This window comes from Equus asinus, chromosome 27 (genome assembly GCF_041296235.1).
Source record: "Equus asinus isolate D_3611 breed Donkey chromosome 27, EquAss-T2T_v2, whole genome shotgun sequence".
In the NCBI taxonomy this organism is placed as follows: Eukaryota; Metazoa; Chordata; class Mammalia; order Perissodactyla; family Equidae; genus Equus; species Equus asinus.
This window is the reverse complement of record NC_091816.1, coordinates 26366098-26385388: the sequence shown is the minus strand read 5'-3', so window position 1 is coordinate 26385388 and position 19291 is coordinate 26366098. Positions and strand designations below refer to the sequence as shown.

Below are 19291 nucleotides of genomic sequence, written 5' to 3'. Positions count from 1 at the left end.
AATGAGTTAATGTATGTAAACTGCTTAGAAAACTGTCTAACTCATGTTATATAGTATTTTTAAGTAATTATTAAGCAATAATTGGCCAAGTTTGGAAGTCATAAAAAATTCCTATCCTAATGGCAACAAACACTATAAAATTCTTTGAAATACATGTTACAAGAGTGGTCTGGGACCTGATATAAAGGGATCTATAAAATATTACTGAAAGGTGTAAAACAGGATCTGAATAAATATAAAGACAGTCAATGTTTTTAGATCGGAAGGCTGATATCATAAGAATATTTCTCCCAAAATAAGTACTTATTTATTAGAAGTCAAGGCTTATTTTTAATTAGAGAAAATGATCTTAAAACTCATGTGGAAGAATAAATGTCTGAAAATAGCCAAAAATATATTTAAAAGGCAAATAGTGAAGATAAAATGCCCTTAATATATATTTTTAAAAATACGATGAAGCCCCTGTATTAACATCTACATAATACTGGCATAAATAAAGGCCAGTCAATCAGTGGAATAGACGAAAATTTCAGAAATAAATCCTACTAATGTATAGGGAAATTTAACATAAAACAAAAATGATTTTTCTATTCAGTGGGATTTGGTAAATGGACTGGCACCACTGGTCATCCATCTGGAAGAATATAAAATTGGACCCATATCTCTCAACATATTCAAAAATAAATTAAGATGGATTAAAGACAAATGTAAAAAATAAAGCAATACGAATTCTAGACGTTAATTCGAGAGCCTGCAAAGACCAGGGATGACTTGATCCCTGAGTAGCAGAAAGCTCCCAAAGCAATGGCTTAAACACCTAACAACGTTATTTTCTTACAAGAAGTCCAGAGGTAGGCCAGCCAGGCTTCAAAGATGCCATCAAGGACCCAGGTTCCCTCTATCTTTCTTTGCTCTGCCATTCTCAGCGTGTGGCCTTTCTCCCCTGGATCCCCAGAAGTTTGCTGCATTTTCATATTCCTGGTTGAAATAAGAATAAAAGCAAAGTGAGAAGGCTTTCTCTACATTGGACTATTTCCTTTCACTCCTCAGAGACTTCTTGCTACATCTCTTTTTTCAGAACTGTTATCCTTGGCTATGCTTAGCTGCAGGAGAAGAGGGAACATTTACTATTTTTGCTTTCCAGCTTTTATAACAGAGGCAGGCAAGGAAAAAGTGGTTGTGAATCCACACAGCCTGCCCGGGGGACTGTTTGTACACCCCAAGAAGAGGGAAACCATTCTAAGAGAACAGAAAACCCAGAAGAAAAGGCTTAAATGATTATTTTTTTAATTTAAAACCTTTTATATGTAAATAAAAATACCATAAACAAAATTATTACAACAAGAAACATATTTACAATCCATGTGAAAGATCTAAGGTTTCTATGCATAATATACTAAGGGTGACTTCTACAAATTAAAAAGAGAAAGACAAACAACCCAATGGGAAAAATGACTTGAATAGACAATTCACGGAAGAGCAAATTCAAATGGTTGGTAAACATATGAAAAGGTAATCAGTTTTCTTATTGGTCTGAGGAAGGCAGTAGCTAATTCCAGTTCCTGTAGCCCCACTGCACAGGTCCTATCCTGGCTTCCCTCATTGAGCGTTCACGTGCCAGGTGACCACCAGTGGTTTGCTTAGGAAGTTGCTCCTAGCTTGGTCAGCAGAAAATTAATGGGAGAGGCTACCGTAGTGAGAGGTTTCCCTGGTTGGAATTCTGAACACTTCTTCTCCAAGAGACATACATGGAAGTCATGCTGTAGAGTGCTGTTAATCCATTTCTTCAGCTACAGATGACTTCATGCACTTGCATGTTCCATCCTGACTTCCTATGTGTTGTTTTCATGGGAAAACATATACTGATGCACGTCAACTTCTAAACATAGTACATTCCTAAAGTGAGGACTTTCTGTACAATTGTGGAGTTTTGGCTTAGGAAGCAGCAAAAAAAAGAAGAAGAAAAGAGCAATTTATGAATTGCTTTACTCAAAAACTCATAAGAAGTATGTGAAATAAACACAACAAAAATCTATTCATAGAATTATGAAAGAAAGAAAGAGAGGGAGAAAAGAAGGAAAGGAGGGAGGGAGGGAGGAGGAAGAGGCAAAACATTAACAGAGGTTGTATTTAGAGAGTAGGGCTATGAGAGAAAGTCTGCCAATTTTTAATCACCAAAGGGCAAGGGCAAAAATAACCCCGGAGTTGGAACTACAGCAGGTTGGTTCTATACTTTGCTGAGTGGGGAGGAAAAGCATCTTTCCAGACAGACAGATACAGCTTGTTAATGTCCATGCTGTCCTGATGGTTGGTTTTCAATTCAGGATCAACTCCAGACATGGTATGTAATGCAGGAGCAAGGCACAGAGTTTCTGATTTGCTTTAGGGATGAAATATAAACCAAAAGTCCTTGGCACTAAAGGAAATTTTAACCCTTGGGACTTATACTTTTACCCTTTTCTCTTCTCTCTTCTATCTCCTCCTCCTTGGATTCTTGATGCTATCGTTCTCAGTTTTGTTTCATGTTCCATCGTACTGCCTTCCTTCTGCCTCTGTGTAGACTTATATGGTTGGGAGATCTTTGAGATCTCCTAAGTCTGTTTTATAGATGAGGGAAACTGAAGCTAAGACTTATTGAAATGTTCCCTCAGTGAACAGCTAGTGAGTTCTAGAGCCAGAAATATCCAGAGTTAAATCCAATCTTTTGCTATTCCTTCACCTTTCTAACTTCCACAAAAACACCAAACCTTTCTAGAAAACCACAGGAAAAAGCTAAACATGTTCTTGAATATGCTTGCAACCTTGGGGTAGGCATAGCTAGCTTAGAGAAATCTTAAAAAAGACTAAGTATAAAAGAAAAATGGATAAATTAGACTTCATCAAAATGAAAACTTCTACTTATCTGAAAATACTTTTAAGAAAATGAAAAGGCAAGCCACAATCTGAGAGAAAATTTTATATATATATATATATATATATATATACATATATATGACAAATAACTTGTATGCAGAATATATAAAGAGTTCCTATAAATCAAGAACAAAAAGATAAACAATGCAATTTTTAAAAGGACAAAATTCTTAATAGAAACTACATGGAAAAGACATGCAGATGTCTAATAAGCACACAAAAAAGTGCTCAACATCAGAACTGAAAATTAAAACCACTCACCCACTAGAATGGCTAAAATTGAAAAGAACCACAGCACCAAATACTGGTGCGAATGTGGAACAACTCTCATACATTGTCTATGGGAGTGCAAAATGTAAAATGGCACAATTTCTTTAGAAACTCTTTGACAATTTCTTCTTTCAAGTTAAAAATACCATCTCGCCTTGGCCCAGCAGTTCATATCCTAAGTATTTGCCCAAAACAAATGAAAACTTATCTTCGTAGCAGTTTATTCATAATAGGCTGAACTAGAATCATGAAGTGAATGGATGTTACAAATTGCAGTATGTTCATGCAATAGATTCATGCAACAATGTGGAAGAATTTCAAAAACATTCCATTAAGCAAAAGAATCCAGAGTACGTACTATCTGACTCCATTTATATAAAGTTTGAGAACAGACAAAACTAATCTATATTCAAAGAAATCAGAACAGTGGCTGCCTGGGGGGGGGGGAGGGGTGCAGATTGACAGCAGGAGAGGTGAGAATTTTGTAGGTGTGATGGAGATGTGCCATATTTTGGTTTGGGTTCATAGTGGATACATTTATTAAAACTCACTCAAGTGTCCACTTAAGATTTGTGTATTTCACTGAATATAAAATTTACCTAAGCAGTAATAATTTTAAAAAACAAAAATTAGGTGTATTCAAACAAGTGTACTTAAATATGGCAAGTTTTGGGTCTGTGTTCTCACTTTCATCCAGCTTTGGCCAGAGCGAGATTTCATTTGGTGCTGGGGCAGAGTTACATTGTCTCTACTGAACCGTAACCACAATCCTCTTAAAAACCTCCACTGCCATCGCACTACAATGTTTTGCTGGATAACGACATTTTGTCCGTTAAAATAAGAGCATCTACAACCTATCTAGGATTGTGCTGAGGGAGAGAATGAAGCATTGGTGACATATAGATGGGACCATGACTTTAAAATATTTTCATCAATTTCCAAATTAAAATAGGCCCATTTTTGGCTCTTAGATATAGATTGCTCTTTGGGGCAGTTTTATTACTAGAATATTACTAAAGTGATAAATAATTTTTAAATATTTCTACATATTGTTTGTTCCAGATAGGTCAAAAGAATTAAATTCATATTTCTTAAACATAGAACATCAAGGTTATGCATCTCCTCTTGGAATGTCACATAGCATTGGGCAGATGTAAAATTAGTTTTAATTTAATTCCTTTAAGATACTCATTATGTGTCTTTCTATACCATTTTCTCCTGCTTTGGAAGGAAATGGAACGCATGACTTTTTTTCTTCTTCTTCTTTTTATTTTATTTATTTGTATTTTCTGCATTCTGAAAATATATTAAACGTGCAGCCATGTTGGAAATTGTGAAAGAGGAAGATTTGAGAGCCAAGAGCAAAATGCTTCTAATTTTAAAGACTGAGATTTAGTTTAGTCTTGGATGCCATTATAGTGAATAATGGGAACTGATCCTTCTTTCAAAAGAAATATTACCAGACGGTCTTACCGTTCAGCGCTTAATGCTGCTGTGAATTTCCAGTTATACCCCAAACTTTTCATTTCCCCAGTGTTCCTCCTCACCTCTGTCATCAGACAAACACGAAAGGAATCTGAAACCCTTTTTCACGTTTTCTGAAATACTTACTGGTGCTGGGAAAACTTTTTCTTTGTGAGAATAGGGTTTTGTAAAGAAAGACAAAAACCTGGAGCCTGAATCAGATCCACCAGGCTAATTACTACAACTCTGAAGTTTATTACTTTTAAATATTAACTACTTAAAATGATTCATTTGGAGATCAAAATGATTAATCCTCCTCAGTCACTATAAATGTCAGCGGCGGGATTAAGGGATTTAGATGGCCATGTTTACTCAACCTTAAATTTCTGTACTTAAAGACACAAGTTAAATAGCCCCGGTTTATCATTGTTTCATGTTAATGTTTTCCTCTTAGCTCCCTCTTTCAGCTCCCCTGCTTAACTGATTGTTAACTAATTTGGACTGTTAAGTAGGCAAGGGCTTCTTTCAGCCCTGGCGGCCCACCTGCTTTGTAGATTACCTTCCAGAAGGTGTGAGCAGATAGATGTAGTTTATAGCCCTCCTCCGGACACAGTCGGGGTAATCCTCGCCCCCCCCCCTTCCCACTCGCCCTTTATTGGTCTGATGTCTTGAGCCTCCGGCTTACTGCTAAACTTGTATCCAGTTCCTTGCCACGTTGCCAATTTTGGATCCACATTATGAATCACTGTGGTGCCGCTTCAGTCACAATTACTGAACCCCCGCTGCTCCATACCAAACCGTATGCATATTTATACCAATACCTACTGCAGTTTGACTATCAGATCCCAGCAGATATGTTGTAGGCATATTATCACTGGGTCTTGGATTGTTCTAAAGAAATAATTACTAAGTAAAAGCAAGAAGCAGATTCATTTTCAGAATGCTTTTGATAAAAACTAATTTTAAAGTTATTTCTCTAATTACAAATGGTCGCTAACATCAGACTTGCACTGTTTTGCAGTTGGAGGTATAAATCCTTCATGATACGTGCTTAAGAAGATGCTGTTTCTGGACAAGTCAGCCGACTCATAACCTAATTTTTCTCCTTTGAGCCACCAATCCTTCTCATCAATATCCATATGTCTCTCCTCCGCTAGAGGCTTCACAAAGCTTAGCTGGAAGAAAACACGTATTCTCTGGGGCCATTCATTCTAATCCTGCTCTCTCTGCTTACAAATATACTTGAGGTTTTCCCTTCTCGTCAAATTCACCCTAGAGCCTCAGTTTTACATGTGCATTAACAGAACGTACCTTCACAGCTCAGTTCAGGATGAACGCTGGGGGGCACCCTGCAGTGGCTTCCATTAGACTTGTGTTTTGAGTAATAAATTGACTTTTAAGTATAGTGTACCATGATCATTTTCTCTGTCCTCTCAGAATTTGAGAATATTAGTATTGGATGAATTCTTATCAGTTATGGATGTTAATATCATATTAACAGATAAACTGACCATGCACTTGAAGAGATACTTGCATTTTACATACACAGTAAAATGGGGTACGGGGAGTTAAAGTATTTAGTGGGATTTTAAGCGAGTTTTTAAAATGTAGGGCCTTATACGTGAAGATTTACACTCTCATTGAAATTTCTGTTGCATGTTCGAGAGTGGGTATTCTGTTCAAACAGTGACAATCTTAAAAAGGTTAAAGTGTTTGGAGTGTCCCATGACATATGCATTAGGACTCAAAGGGAAAAAAGTTACATACATTTCTATTACTGTGTGATCTTCTTATCTTATTATTTTGCAAATACAGCAAAAGGGGGAACTCCAGCTAAGATGGGGGTGACACTAATTCCATAAGCATCAAATAAGAAATATTTGCCCAATTTGTAGTTTTGGGTAATGTTCTACCCTTGGAAAATGTCACTCCACGTCTGAGAATAGATCATTGCATCCAAGCTCAGAACAACCAAGGAAAATACTTGAAGACAGTTATAGATTATTTTATTTCTGTGTATTAAATTTATATTGATTCTTCTATCCATTTCCCATACTTACTCAATTTGGGGGGTTGCTACTATAGAAGAAATGAGTGGTTACTTTTTTTAAAATAAATCCGTATATGATGAAGGGAAAAGGAAGAATTGAAATGATAGAAAAACTGTGCTCCCGTATTTCTTACATAACTTCATTTCTTTACAATGAACGAGGAACATTTACAGCCCAGCTTCTCAAGAGAAGGTAATAAATTAAGTACCTGTAATTATTGAATAGACTCTATAAAACAGCAAATCAAGAAAATATATTTGTTCTTTTAAAAAGAAGATAGACTTTAATTTTTCTTTAGTTTTAATTAATGAAATTATTATGCAAAATAAAAATTCACAACTAGAAAATAGAAACTTACTAATTTGCTTCTCTTACAACTCCTTCTAAATGATCCATTATACAAGTTATGGAGCCTTCCTCGCTTTTATTCATGCTCAAAAGCCATAAGCACTTATATAATCCATTGGCCCTCTTTCTTAGTTTCCAATGGGACCATACTATACACGCTACTCAGCAACTTGTATTTTTTTGCTTAAAATATATATAATGGGCTTCTCTCCAGATCTGAAGATATAGGTCCAAATTCATTATTTATACTAGCCACATAATGTTCCACCCATGGGATATATAATTTATTCAGCCATTCCCTTGCTGGTAAACAGCCCATTTATTCTAATTTTTGCAAGAATGCCATAGTAAAATTGTTTGTACATGTACGTTTAAGATCAAGCAATTTTATTTCCATAGGATGTAGTCTCAAAAGCAGACTTTTTGAGCTAAAGAGTACTTTTAATCTTAATAGAAAACTGCTTTCGAGTAAGTACTAAAGCAGAGTAACAGAAGGCAAAGAAAAAAATGATAGAATAAAGCAAGAATGAATTCACATAGCAGGCTCACAGAATCAACTACTTTTTAAGAGAACAATGATTTTTGATTTATTCCCCAGATTTCAATACCAATGACCTATATTCCAACTCCTCATCGCAAACTTGCAGTGTGATATAAAAGAGAATCAACGGATAATAACAAATTCTGGTGAGGCTATGCAGAAATTAGACCCCTCACACACTGCTGATGGGAATGTAAAATGGTGCAGCCACTGTGGAAAACAGGCTGGTAGTTCCTCAAGAGGTTAAACATAGAGTTCCTATATGACCCAGCAATGCCTTTCATAAGGATATACTCAAGAGAAATGAAAACATGTATCTATGTAAAAACTTGTACACAAATGTTCATAGCAGCATTTCATAATAGGCAAAAAGTGGGAACAACTCAAATGGCCATTAAGTGATGATTGGATAAATAAAATGTGGTCTGTTCATACAATGGAATGCTATTCAGCCATAAAATGGAAGGAAGTACTGATACGTGCTGCAGTATGGATGAACCTTGAAATCCCTATGCTGATGAAAGAAGCCAGACACAAAAGGACGTGTATTCTAGGATCTCTTTTCTTTGAAAAGTCCAGAATAGGCAAATCTATAGAGACAGGAAGTAGATTAGTGGTTGCCTAGGGGCTATGGCGGGAGGCAGAATAAGAGGAGAAATGGGGAGTGACTGATAACTGGTGCAAAGTTTCTTTCGGGGTGATAAAAAGGTTCTAAAATTGATTGTGGTGATAGTTGCACACCACAAGGTATATACTAAAAAACATTGAATTGTACACTTTAAATGGGTGCGTTGTATGGTTTGTGAATTATATATCAATAAAACTGTTTTTTCAAAAAGAACAAACAAGTGAGGGAGAAAGAAAAATCTAGACTGAGAAATCTGGACATGGGAAGGGAGAGAATACTGGACCACCCTCCCCCTGGGTGACGTAGTCACCCTTTGTCACTCAGAGACTGGTTCCTCATGTTGAGTCTTTTTCTTTTCAACTCACACAGAGATAGTTGATATCTTGCTTCTTGGTGAGCATGACTGTGCATTGCAGCTTTGAGAAATCCCTCCCTGCTCTAACTAGGTTCTAGACGCCATGTGAGAAAAAGACCAAATAGCTAACCCGTTTTTCCAATCCCCTTCTTTTTTAAAGAGGTAGATGTGCTGTGTGCTAACCTCACTCGAAGTATCTGTTCTAATGCAGTCCTTTTCACTCTGTCACATACCCTCACTCGTTTTTTAAAATGTGAGCTTTTTAAATGCTACAACCTGCCTAGGTTGTGTTCATTCAGTTTTCTTCTATAGATTTTTCAAATTTATGGGTGTCATAAAACAAAAATGCCTAATCTAACCCAAGCTAACCCTGCCTTTTAATCACAATGAATTTCATCCTCAGGTATACTTTATTCTTGCTACAATTTATTGTTCTGGTACTATTTCAAATTGTAATGGGAAATGCTGTTGATGACCCTGCTGAGAAAGGTTACCAAAATTCAGTGCACAGGAGGTAAATACTTATTTCACCAGTCTCAGCCAAACAGAATTAATAGGAGGATTTTAAAGGGCAAAGAAAGAAATTAAAGTAATGGTGTTGGAACCATTGCAAGGAACACAATGTGAAGAAACCATGGAAAATAAGAATCTATGTAGCCTTATCTCTTTCATGTTACTTGAAGCCAAAGTTGCCTTTAGGCAAGAAGGTCAAGTTTTTAGCCTGGTTCCAGAAGCATCTTTGCTGCCTTTTTTCTGCCTTTTTCTTCCCACTTCTCTACATTGCCTTAAAGCCCTCACACCTACCCCCTGAAAGCCCACCCTGCCCAACCCCCCACCTCCATGATAACTCAGCCAACAGTCCCTTCTCCCAGTCAGGGACCTTTCTTCTGTCCATCTTCCCTCTGTTTGTCAAAATTGTGTATCTTTTCCATAAGTATACCCCATCTTGCTAGACATTGCTAGATTGTGAGGAATAATCTAATAGACTAATTTATTCTAGTTTAGGATTGTTGGCATTAGAACGAGGGATCCTACAAGCAAGAATCCTTAACTAAAGAGGAGAACTGACAACAACAGAATTTGAAGCCCTGAGGCAGGCCTAGGGTAGAGAAATTTTTGAATGAAGGAAAAATAAAGATCCACTTTGGTGGTGCTGTGGCCATTCTAAAATTATTTGAAAATGTTCCTCTCCCCACTCTCAAATTAACCAGCTCTCTAGATTATTAATTACATTTGTCAAGTGTTTATTTCGTTAAGCCATTTTTCATTTAGCCTTTCTTTATGCCGGTCACACTTACATAAAGCAGCTCTTAAACCGAGTCATGATAGTCCTGAAAGATGAAAAAACAGAATGCTAAAGTGACTTGAACAGAGCTAGTACGTGGTTTTAACTTAGGTCCATCAGAGGTCAAGTTTAGCGTTCTTTCCTGGAGGAAACAAAAGCAACCTTTTAATTCAGTACGGAAATCTACCCGCGGTCCTCCACTTGTGCTTGCTTTCCACTGCATTTCAGAAATAGCCCTTAAGAGTTTTGAATTATTATGAGACAATGATTTCACGGCGTCAGAGGTTCAAGGAGTTTGGGATACACGTATCAATTCAATGAATATTGATTTGGAAAGTGAACTGTGTTTACATACCCGGATACCAAATAATAAAGATGGCAGTTTTCTGCCGTCATTCACCTCAAAGATGTTCGCATCGAGGTGGCAACAGTATGAAAAGTCAATAACGTGGAAAATGTTTCCAGTTACATTTCAGAGATTAGAAAGGGAGTTCTTACTATCTTTTAACGTCTCTCTTATTTTTATTCTCCAATGTGGGCACCTCCCAAAATAGAAGAAAGATGCAGAGGATCTTATCATTCATTTTCACCTTTTAAAAATTATTTCATATTCTTATTTTGAAAAATCAGCATGTTTGATGGTAATATTTAACTGTTTTAGACCCTTTTTTCCCCTTTCTATTTTAAATGTGATATAAAAATAACAATACGTAAGCTCTTCCACTGCTATTCCGTTAACTGCCCATGACATTGCCTTTTTTCCTGGATTTCTTACCTTCTCAAGTTTGCCCTCTTTCTCACTGTTCAATGAGCTCTTTCTTCCTTTTTATCTCTTCTTTTTTTTTTTTCTTTTTTTTGAGCTACTTCCTTTTCTTTTTTTTCTTGACATACTTTTTGGTTCAGATACTTATTCACATCTCTCTGATAAGCACAGTTTGATTTGTAGCTAATTGTAGGAACAGATTTTCATTCTTTATGAGTGTCGTTGTCAGGATCCATTTGGAAGTCTGACCAGATAAAGCTGATTCCAACTTCTGATATGACCACAGCAATAAAGCAATTAACCAAACCAGTTAAAATGTGCAGAGGCCTCGAGGGTGCTAATATCTTTACAGCCAAATATTTACTATATTGTGCCTTATGTTTGACTCATTTTCTAGAAGACTCAACATGTTATTATCCCAAATAATTTATAAAACCCTCTTTTAAAAAATATGATGTATGTCATTTCTCATACCAGCCAATTAACTTTGAAATGTTCATAGATTTAGAGATAGAAGTAAAACAATGAAAACTATGAATAATATAAATGCTTAATATTCTTACAAGGTTGGTATTATGTGGTAGCATTTGAATCACTGTTTGTATACTAGTATTCTTTGCATGTATTTTGATTCTGGTTGGTCCATAAATCTCAGACTCCACCATGCCAACAAGAGGCAAGAAATGGAAGAGCCATATATATAAATATACATCCTACAAGCATACATTTTTCTCTCTCTTCTCACTCATAGTATCATAAAACATATGTGAAATTTCAGGAATAAATACAGGATTGGAAAAGTCATTAATAACAGCAGTCATTTTAAAGTGTCACCTAATTTAAACACTTTTGCTTTAAGTTATTGCGGTGTCATGAGTTTTATTATGCTCAATTTATTAGTAAAGGCCTGCAGAGTTCACAGCCATTTATTTGTCAGAGAACTTGATTTTATCATTAATTTTTAAATACATAATACTCCCACTTTATTTTTAGAGTGCACTTTATTTGCAAAAATGGATTTGCTCTGATCAATACAGATGTTTCCAGGTGTTTATTAAGGCAAACAATCTAGAAAGTCAGAGGTCTGCAAATTTTCAAGATTATACTCCAAAGTTACACTCCAGAGTTTAGTGTGTTATACACACACACACACACACACACACACAATGCATGTTTATATTGGTTGTTGAGTTAAGGTGGGAAGATAACAAGTAACTTATTCTTGAGGGAAATATTTTCTGTTCCAAAGAAGTGACATCTTGGTGCAAAATCCTATCCCTTAGGACTGGAGCCAGGACACAGGAAATAATCTGACGATGTCTATTGCTTCACAAGTCTGCTAAACAAAATTCTATCGCTGATAGCTAACCCTTTCTCTGGGTTGAGTTTTCATGGTCTGTGCTGTTTTACTTGCCCGTCTCTCTGGAAGGTGCTTCTGGGCTTAAATAATTGACAAAGGAGCTCAAAGCTGGGGTGTGTGGCAAGTCAATGGAGCAGCCCCACCCCCGCTCCCATAATTGCGTCCATTTGACCGTGTGCCCTACGATGCTAATGTAAACACCTGGTGCTGATAGCTGAAAAACCTGAATTCTTGAGTATTTATTTTAGGAAGATTTTCTTTAAAAAATAAAAGAAGAAAAGAAAAACTAAAGCTAAACATATACTCACTAGCTGTTATCTCTTTTTCCCCCTAATTAGGACAGAATTTTACCCTAAGGCAGTTAGGAGTTTGTGAACCAGCAACTCGAAGAGGACTGGCATTTTGTGCGGAAATGGGGCTCCCTCACAGAGGTTACTCTATCAGTGCAGGGTCAGATGCTGATACTGAAAATGAAGCAGTGATGTCCCCAGAGCATGCCATGAGACTTTGGGGCAGGGGGGTCAAATCAGGCCGCAGCTCCTGCCTGTCAAGTCGGTCCAACTCAGCCCTCACCCTGACAGATACGGAGCACGAAAACAAGTCGGACAGTGAGAGCGGTAAGTTTCATTTTTTGCTTTATAATGGCGTTCAGTGCTTCTGTCTGTTTTGATTGACTATGCGGGCATGTTTTTCTTCCTATCTTCCTTCCTCCTGTCCTTCTTTCTCTTTCTTTCTTCTTCCTTTCTTCTTCCTTTCTTTTTGTTTAACGCAGTAGAATTCAAGAAATGTCCTTGAATAATGCTTTCCTTTTTCCTGGAAAAAAATCAATTTTTGACATCAGATTGTTGTTAAATTATGCAAGTGGTCTATGATGTGTTAGCTATAGTTTTGAAAAACAGTTTAATCATGTACAGGAAAACAAAACAGATCAGCTTTGACTTATCTTGGACCATGTCACCTGTTATCCTCGGTGGAGCTGCAAAGCTCGTGGTGATGAAGTTTACCCCAGAGCCAGTTTGCAATCAAAGATGTCTTTGTAGATTCCTCTTGAAGATATCTCAAAGAAGCTGCAGAATCTTAGAATGGATGAGTGAGCACACAGAATAGTTTATTAGCAGGGCTCAAGTGATTGAAGAACAAATTTGATCATGCTTTAAACTTACCAGTTGATGAGAGCAATTGAAAGCTTGGTAAAGAGGGGGAGTTGGGACTTTGATGTGTTTTCTGGATTGGATTACTATGCAATTAAATTCAAGCACAAAAATTGGATTTTAGGATATCCAAATAGCAGCTTTACATATTGAAGAAAAATGTCTTTATAAATTCTTGGGACTTTTTTTTCCCATTACTAGTGCAGGATAATAAAAACAGTTAATTTATATGCAATAAGATATTTAAAAGAAAATTTAATTTTTAGTCAATGCTGCTTCTAAGAAGAATTGGAGCATCAGCATAGATGCACCAGACACCAAAAAGACATTTCTCCTTCAGCATTTAATATTAACAGTGCGCTTGCCACTTCAATCTAGTTATTAATGCTATGTGTGTGCGATGCATCAAGGAGCAAAGAGAAAATTAAAATGGAAGAATTGCATGACATTTGGAAAGAAAAATGGTTGTTTTACCAACGATGTTTCATTTTTATAATTTATTGAGCAACTTTGTCAGCATGGCTCTGTAATAGGAAAGCAGGTCTATTGTCAGCTTTCAGTTTCAGCTAAGTCACAGTAGGAGGTGGTACCTAGTGCTTCCCACGGCTTATTACTAGATTCCTTTCTATTCATGAAAAAAAAAAAAGACTAATTTAAACCAACTGAAACAACACCTTATCTTCTGTAGATTACATTAGTGCATTAAACCAAAGTCAAGATCAGTTAATAATAAGCACTCGATATTTCATTTTGGACATGTCACTTCTTGGTGGAGGCTGGCTTTATTCCAACCCAAAAGAGGAAACAAGGGCAGTTCCTTCTGACAAAATGAGTTTTAGAATCAGGCTGCCAACATTTCCTGAGCTAATCCATTCACCTCCATAAAACCTGTGTTTATATCAGTTTTCAGTGTGGATTCAGAAGTCCCTAACTTTAAATACATAAAACTTAGCATAAACTTTGTTTCTCATCCATTGGCATCTTTGACAGCAGGTACAATGGTTATGTTGAAATGTAGCATTTGGCATTTGATTTTCTGAAAATGTGTGATAAAATTTATGCTGGTATAGAAAAGAGAAGAGTAGAATGCGGCAGAATAATGCATTCAGGTCTGATTATCTGCATTGTAGATTGTCCATAGCCATATCTCTTAAATATTTTTTCACATCAGAGCATCTTGCCCTTTCCACCCACAACCTTTGTAGCATCTCTTTCTCTCTCTAATAACAAGTGTATCTTGTTATTGTATCTGTATTGGTAAAATATGAACTAATTTTATTATTTTTTAAATTGTACATCTGCTAAAACTGTCTCACGGTGAATTCCCAAATATATGCCACTTTTTTCTTTTCAGAAAATATAAAACTACAAACTTTGCAACATTTAGTTAACAGTATAAAATATCCAAATGATTGGGAGGAGAGGAGGAAGACCCCTGAGTTGCTCACCCCCTGGCCCTCTCCATCTGCATGGATTATTAGTAGCTAGAGGAGGACCTCCTTTCCCCAGGATTCTCCTACGCCCCGTTCTTAGAGTGATGGAAAGGCAAGAAAAGATGCGCTCTTTCATTTCTCCAAGTGGTTGTTATGAAGCAGAATGAAGAGAGAGAAGAAGAGAGCGTCCAGGGCTTTGCTTTGAAATTCAGAACATTTGGTAGCATTTGTTGAGAGTAAACAGGTCAGCCAAGTTAAGAGTGTAAAGTGTCAAAAACGATGTTTGTTGAGCTGGGCAAGTGATGACTTCAACTTGTGTTTCCTCTTTCCCTGAGGTTTGGCTGTGGTTGTTTTCTTAAACAACATTTTGATGGTTGAAGAACTCCCATTGAGGTCACTTTAAGGAAGAAAACAAAAGAGAGAATAAAATAGATATGACCTCATACTGAATACTGGCTATTGCATAGAGTTAATATGTGTGTCCATAGGAAGGTTTCCCGTTAACTTATTTGTTCTGAATTTTCAGTGATTAGTCAGACGGAGCAAGATTCCATTTAAAGTAATGAATTGCATTAAGATCTAGGGTGGAAGCATAAGTTTCTGAGCTATTTAGCAGACCTTATAATTTTGAATTGTGGAATTAGAGTATCAAGGATTTTTTTCGCATATATAAAATTTTATCTTAAGCTGGGTTATAGTAAAAACTAAAATTTATAATTGTACACATGGTCTTTTAACACTTTTATAAACAATGTCCTCAAAACTATTACATATTTACACTATTATTACTACTTCTGGTCAAATATTTCTAATGTAAAATCACTAAAATAACTCGATTTTACCTTCTTTGGATATTTTTAATTGCTCTAACTTTGAAAAACTATTGATTTTCCAGTAATATTTTCCTTTGACTTTCAATTATTCTAATTGTCTAATTTTATTCATTCGTGTACTAGTTTGAAATGTGCCCTTGGATGTTCTATTGTATCACTATAGGTCGAAACAAGAAGGACATGTGTAAAATAACTCACCAAAATGAAACTAATTTAGGAACCAGACACTGACTTGTTTTCATCTGTTGAGCATGGGAATTTTCGTTGACTGTTTTCATCATTTGAAATAACTGTGAATAAGGCTGTTTTCCCCAGAAAACATTCAACATTTGTAAAATTATGCAAGCTGAGTGCCTGATGGTCTAGTTATAACTTCAAAGAAGAGTTTAGACGCTAAAAGGAATTAGATTTCATTTATTTATTGATAAAGAGGCCAACAGTTCAAGTTAAGAAGGCGCTAGAACTGCTGTGAGGCTAATGAAATTTTGATGGCCCGTGCCTCCCGCGAGAGTAAAAGAACATTCGGACCATGTCACACGTCTCCATGTTAGCAGAGATTCAAAACAAGTGATAAAATTTATTCTTTTGCAAAACTAACTCTTCACCAACCAGGGGAATTTGAAGTTAAAAAGCATTTTGAGGAAAAAAATTTTTTACAGTATATTGAGTTTCATATGGAATTCCAAATGTTAATCTTGTCCCAAGTTAAGAGTATGGGAGAAGTACTTGCTTTTGACACGCATTGATTGCTGTGGTTGTCTTCCTGGTTCTAAGTCAACTGCCGTGCGCCAGGGCAAATACCAGAGGGGCGGTGGCTTGTGGCCACCTCAGAGCAGCAGTCCTAGTAAGCTGTTAAGAAGTTAGAAAATAAATGTGATGAGATGCCCTAATCAAAGGTAAAATTACCAGTGTGCTCTGGATTGTCTTAGGCGATGCTCCTGTCTCTGATGTATTGTTAAAAGACCCCTGACTGCATTCCCGCTCTCCAGCTTTGCAGGTAATCTGATCTCAATTCCAAATATCTATTTAAATGTCAGGAACAAAGGAATTTTTTATCAAAACATCAACCTTTAAGCTTTAAAAATGTTTGCTTGTGCATCTTTTCCCAGAAGAAGCCAAGCGTCTATTATCCTTTGTCATCCAGCAGTGTGGTCTCACGAAAGATGACTGGATTCAGAATCACACCGGTCAGGGTTTGAATCCTCCCATTCAACCCCCGCAACTGTTTGCTCCTGGGTCACCCAAAGCTTGGGTTCCCAACTTTTCCATCTCTGCCTACTTCTTTGTCAGTTGTACTGCTAGTTCTGGAGACGTGGTGCCCTCCTATGGAAGGTCCTCATCTTGCTCCTTCTCCCTGTCTCCGTGACCTCTTGGGCCCCTTGGAAAGCGATGACCTTTGACATTAGACCAGGAGGAGTTGGCACTCCTCTTCTACCTCATCGTGATTCGGGACCTCGAGAGCCAATATTGAGGACAATAGTAGAGAATCTGTTGTTGGGGGGCACACCACCTGAGCTTGAATTGGCTCCCCTACCTCCCAGTGGCATGACCTTGGCCAAGCTACTTAACATTCCTGGGCTTCCGTCTCAGGGGTAAAATAGAGAAAATAGTAAATAGTATATAGTCCTTATAGGATTGTATATAAATGAGGATTAAGTGAGTTCAGTCATATAATGTGCTTAGAACAGTGCCTGGCATCTAGTGAGTTCCGAATAAGTGTGTGTCCCTTCCTTCTCCCTTCCTCCTCGTACTCTCCCTCTCTGTTAGTCAAGTGTTAGCTTATTTGGCAAGATGAGAGAGAACCAGTGGTCTCCCCCAGGAAAGACACTGATAATTTGCATAGTCTGGAATTTCTGTCACCATTTATTGGCTCTTTTATTTTTCTCCAAAATTCCACATCCTTTTTAATTTATTGTAATTAAATGAATGTACATTGAATGGTGCTGATAATTAGTCTGATGACTGTAGACTTCAAAGACTTAGGTATGCTCCTTCCCCTCCTGGCCAACGGAAATTTCAAAAGTAGTCTTCTCCTCAAAGGCATGTTACTTAGGCAGCCAGTCAATTAAAAGGCAATTTAACTGATGCTCGTCAGTTCACACAATAAAATAAATCATTCCTGGAAGACTTTATTTCCCACTTGGGGTCTTAGCAATATACCTGTTGTAGGACTTCACGAATGCCACACTAATTGTGCATGATACTAAAGTATTAAGGGCCAGTTTGGCTCACAAAGAGGGCATAAGATTAAAGTGCAATATGTTTAGGTGTAACAGACGCTGCTTTGCACAGCTAAAACACTTCAAAGAACCCATTTACTCGTCATTTGAAACAGTCTTTTAAGTCTATGTTCTGTGTGGACAAAGAAAGTCTAAAAGTCAAGTTATTGTACTTTAAAAGGAAAAAAGTATACCCCTTGAACCACTTTGATAACCTATTGTAGTGATAACATTTACATCAGTCTCTCAACAGAGAACCTTAGCTATTTTGCAATTCAATTTACCATGTCAGGCAGAGTATGTTCCCTGAAAGAGTGGGCAGTGCAATTTCTTCTCTTTCTGAGCAACCTCCTATAGGTGAGACAACGGAAATGGAAAGACTTGTAGCTATTCTATTACCAGTTAAATCCTGGAACAGTTTGGGAGAAACTGCCAGTGGCATTGGGGTACCCTGTTATGTCCTATACTTGCGATGCTCCCAGCGATGACGCAGATGTCATTTCTCTCCTGGCTCTTTTCACAAAGAGGATAATATTTGAGTTTTCTGAAGATAATTTGAAGAGAGCTGTATTATTTTGCCTGACTAGTCTAATTCCATTCCTTCAACTATATCCACGAACCTTTCAGCCTACTTTGGAAATTGATTGTGAGAATTAAAATGGAGTTCTGTTGCTGTAAGAAATAAATGGTATTTCAGTATTATTCTAATTTTATGAGGTTCTATTACACATACTAAACTATAACTTGAATATAAATTCTATTATTGGCCTTCTTCTGGCATGTAATGGTCAATTCTGGCATGTCCTACTGTAGTAAATTATATTTTATGTTTTAGGTGCTGTGGGATGTCAAAAATAGCAAAAGTAATAATGTTGTGTGCTTACTAAATCAAGCTCAGAATTAAAGTGCTGCTTTGTAAAATACAATCGAATATTTTCCAACATATAGAAATAGTTACATTGCCTGGATATGTATACATTTATAGTTTAAATAGCGACTTGTCATTCTTTTAGCAAAACCTTCCATATTTCATTTAAGGATGACATATATTCACTTCATGGATATGTTACAAGTCACTTGAGCACAATAAGTTATGATTTGAATACATTTTTCTCAAATTTAGTATTATGAAGCTGGAGTTAAGAAGACTATAAAGTCCACTACCATTGTTGTTATCACTTAAGAATTATACACATTTATATTTTCCATTCTAAGAGGATTTTTGGGACCTCTTGGCAGTTTGTTACTCTTCACGTGAATACTGCCATTTCTACAAAACTCAACTTGTGTTCTAAGTATTTCTGTTCAAAGTATATAGAGTATATACTGTCTCTGTTTAAATTCTAAATGTTCTTTTAATTATAGTGTTGAAATCAAAGTAAAGCATACTATGCACATATCAAAACTGATGATGTGTGCTATTTTGATTTTTGAATGTGTTTTTCATATCCTTGAAAAATCACAGTGGTAGCAGTAAAATTGTTTTAATTAATGAATTGAACAGCAGCCGATGCTGAATCAGGTTTATTGATGTAATTATCACTGAAATAGAAAAAGTAAGTGTTAGAGCCATAGAACCTTAGTTTATTTGCCATTCTGAGGGTATTCAAGTGTTTGAAGAGCAACTAACTGATTTTTTGGGTAGTATTTAAAGAATATTCTCTTAAGTCATGTAAT

General features: G+C 36.6%; 1 protein-coding gene across 15 annotated transcripts in view; it reads left to right on the top strand.

Annotated features, from left to right (window-relative positions):
- The window catches only part of TENM3 (teneurin transmembrane protein 3), a 579767-nt gene that overhangs the window by 164312 nt on the left and 396164 nt on the right, over positions 1-19291 (top strand). For 11 of the 15 annotated variants that reach the window (XM_070499641.1, XM_044760491.2, XM_044760490.2 and 8 more), the window contains exon 3: positions 12317-12595. The exons of the other annotated variants lie outside the window; for them this stretch is intronic. In XM_070499641.1, coding sequence (XP_070355742.1) covers positions 12317-12595 — 279 coding nt within the window. The remainder of the gene's footprint in view (positions 1-12316; positions 12596-19291) is intronic. 15 annotated transcript variants of the gene reach the window in all.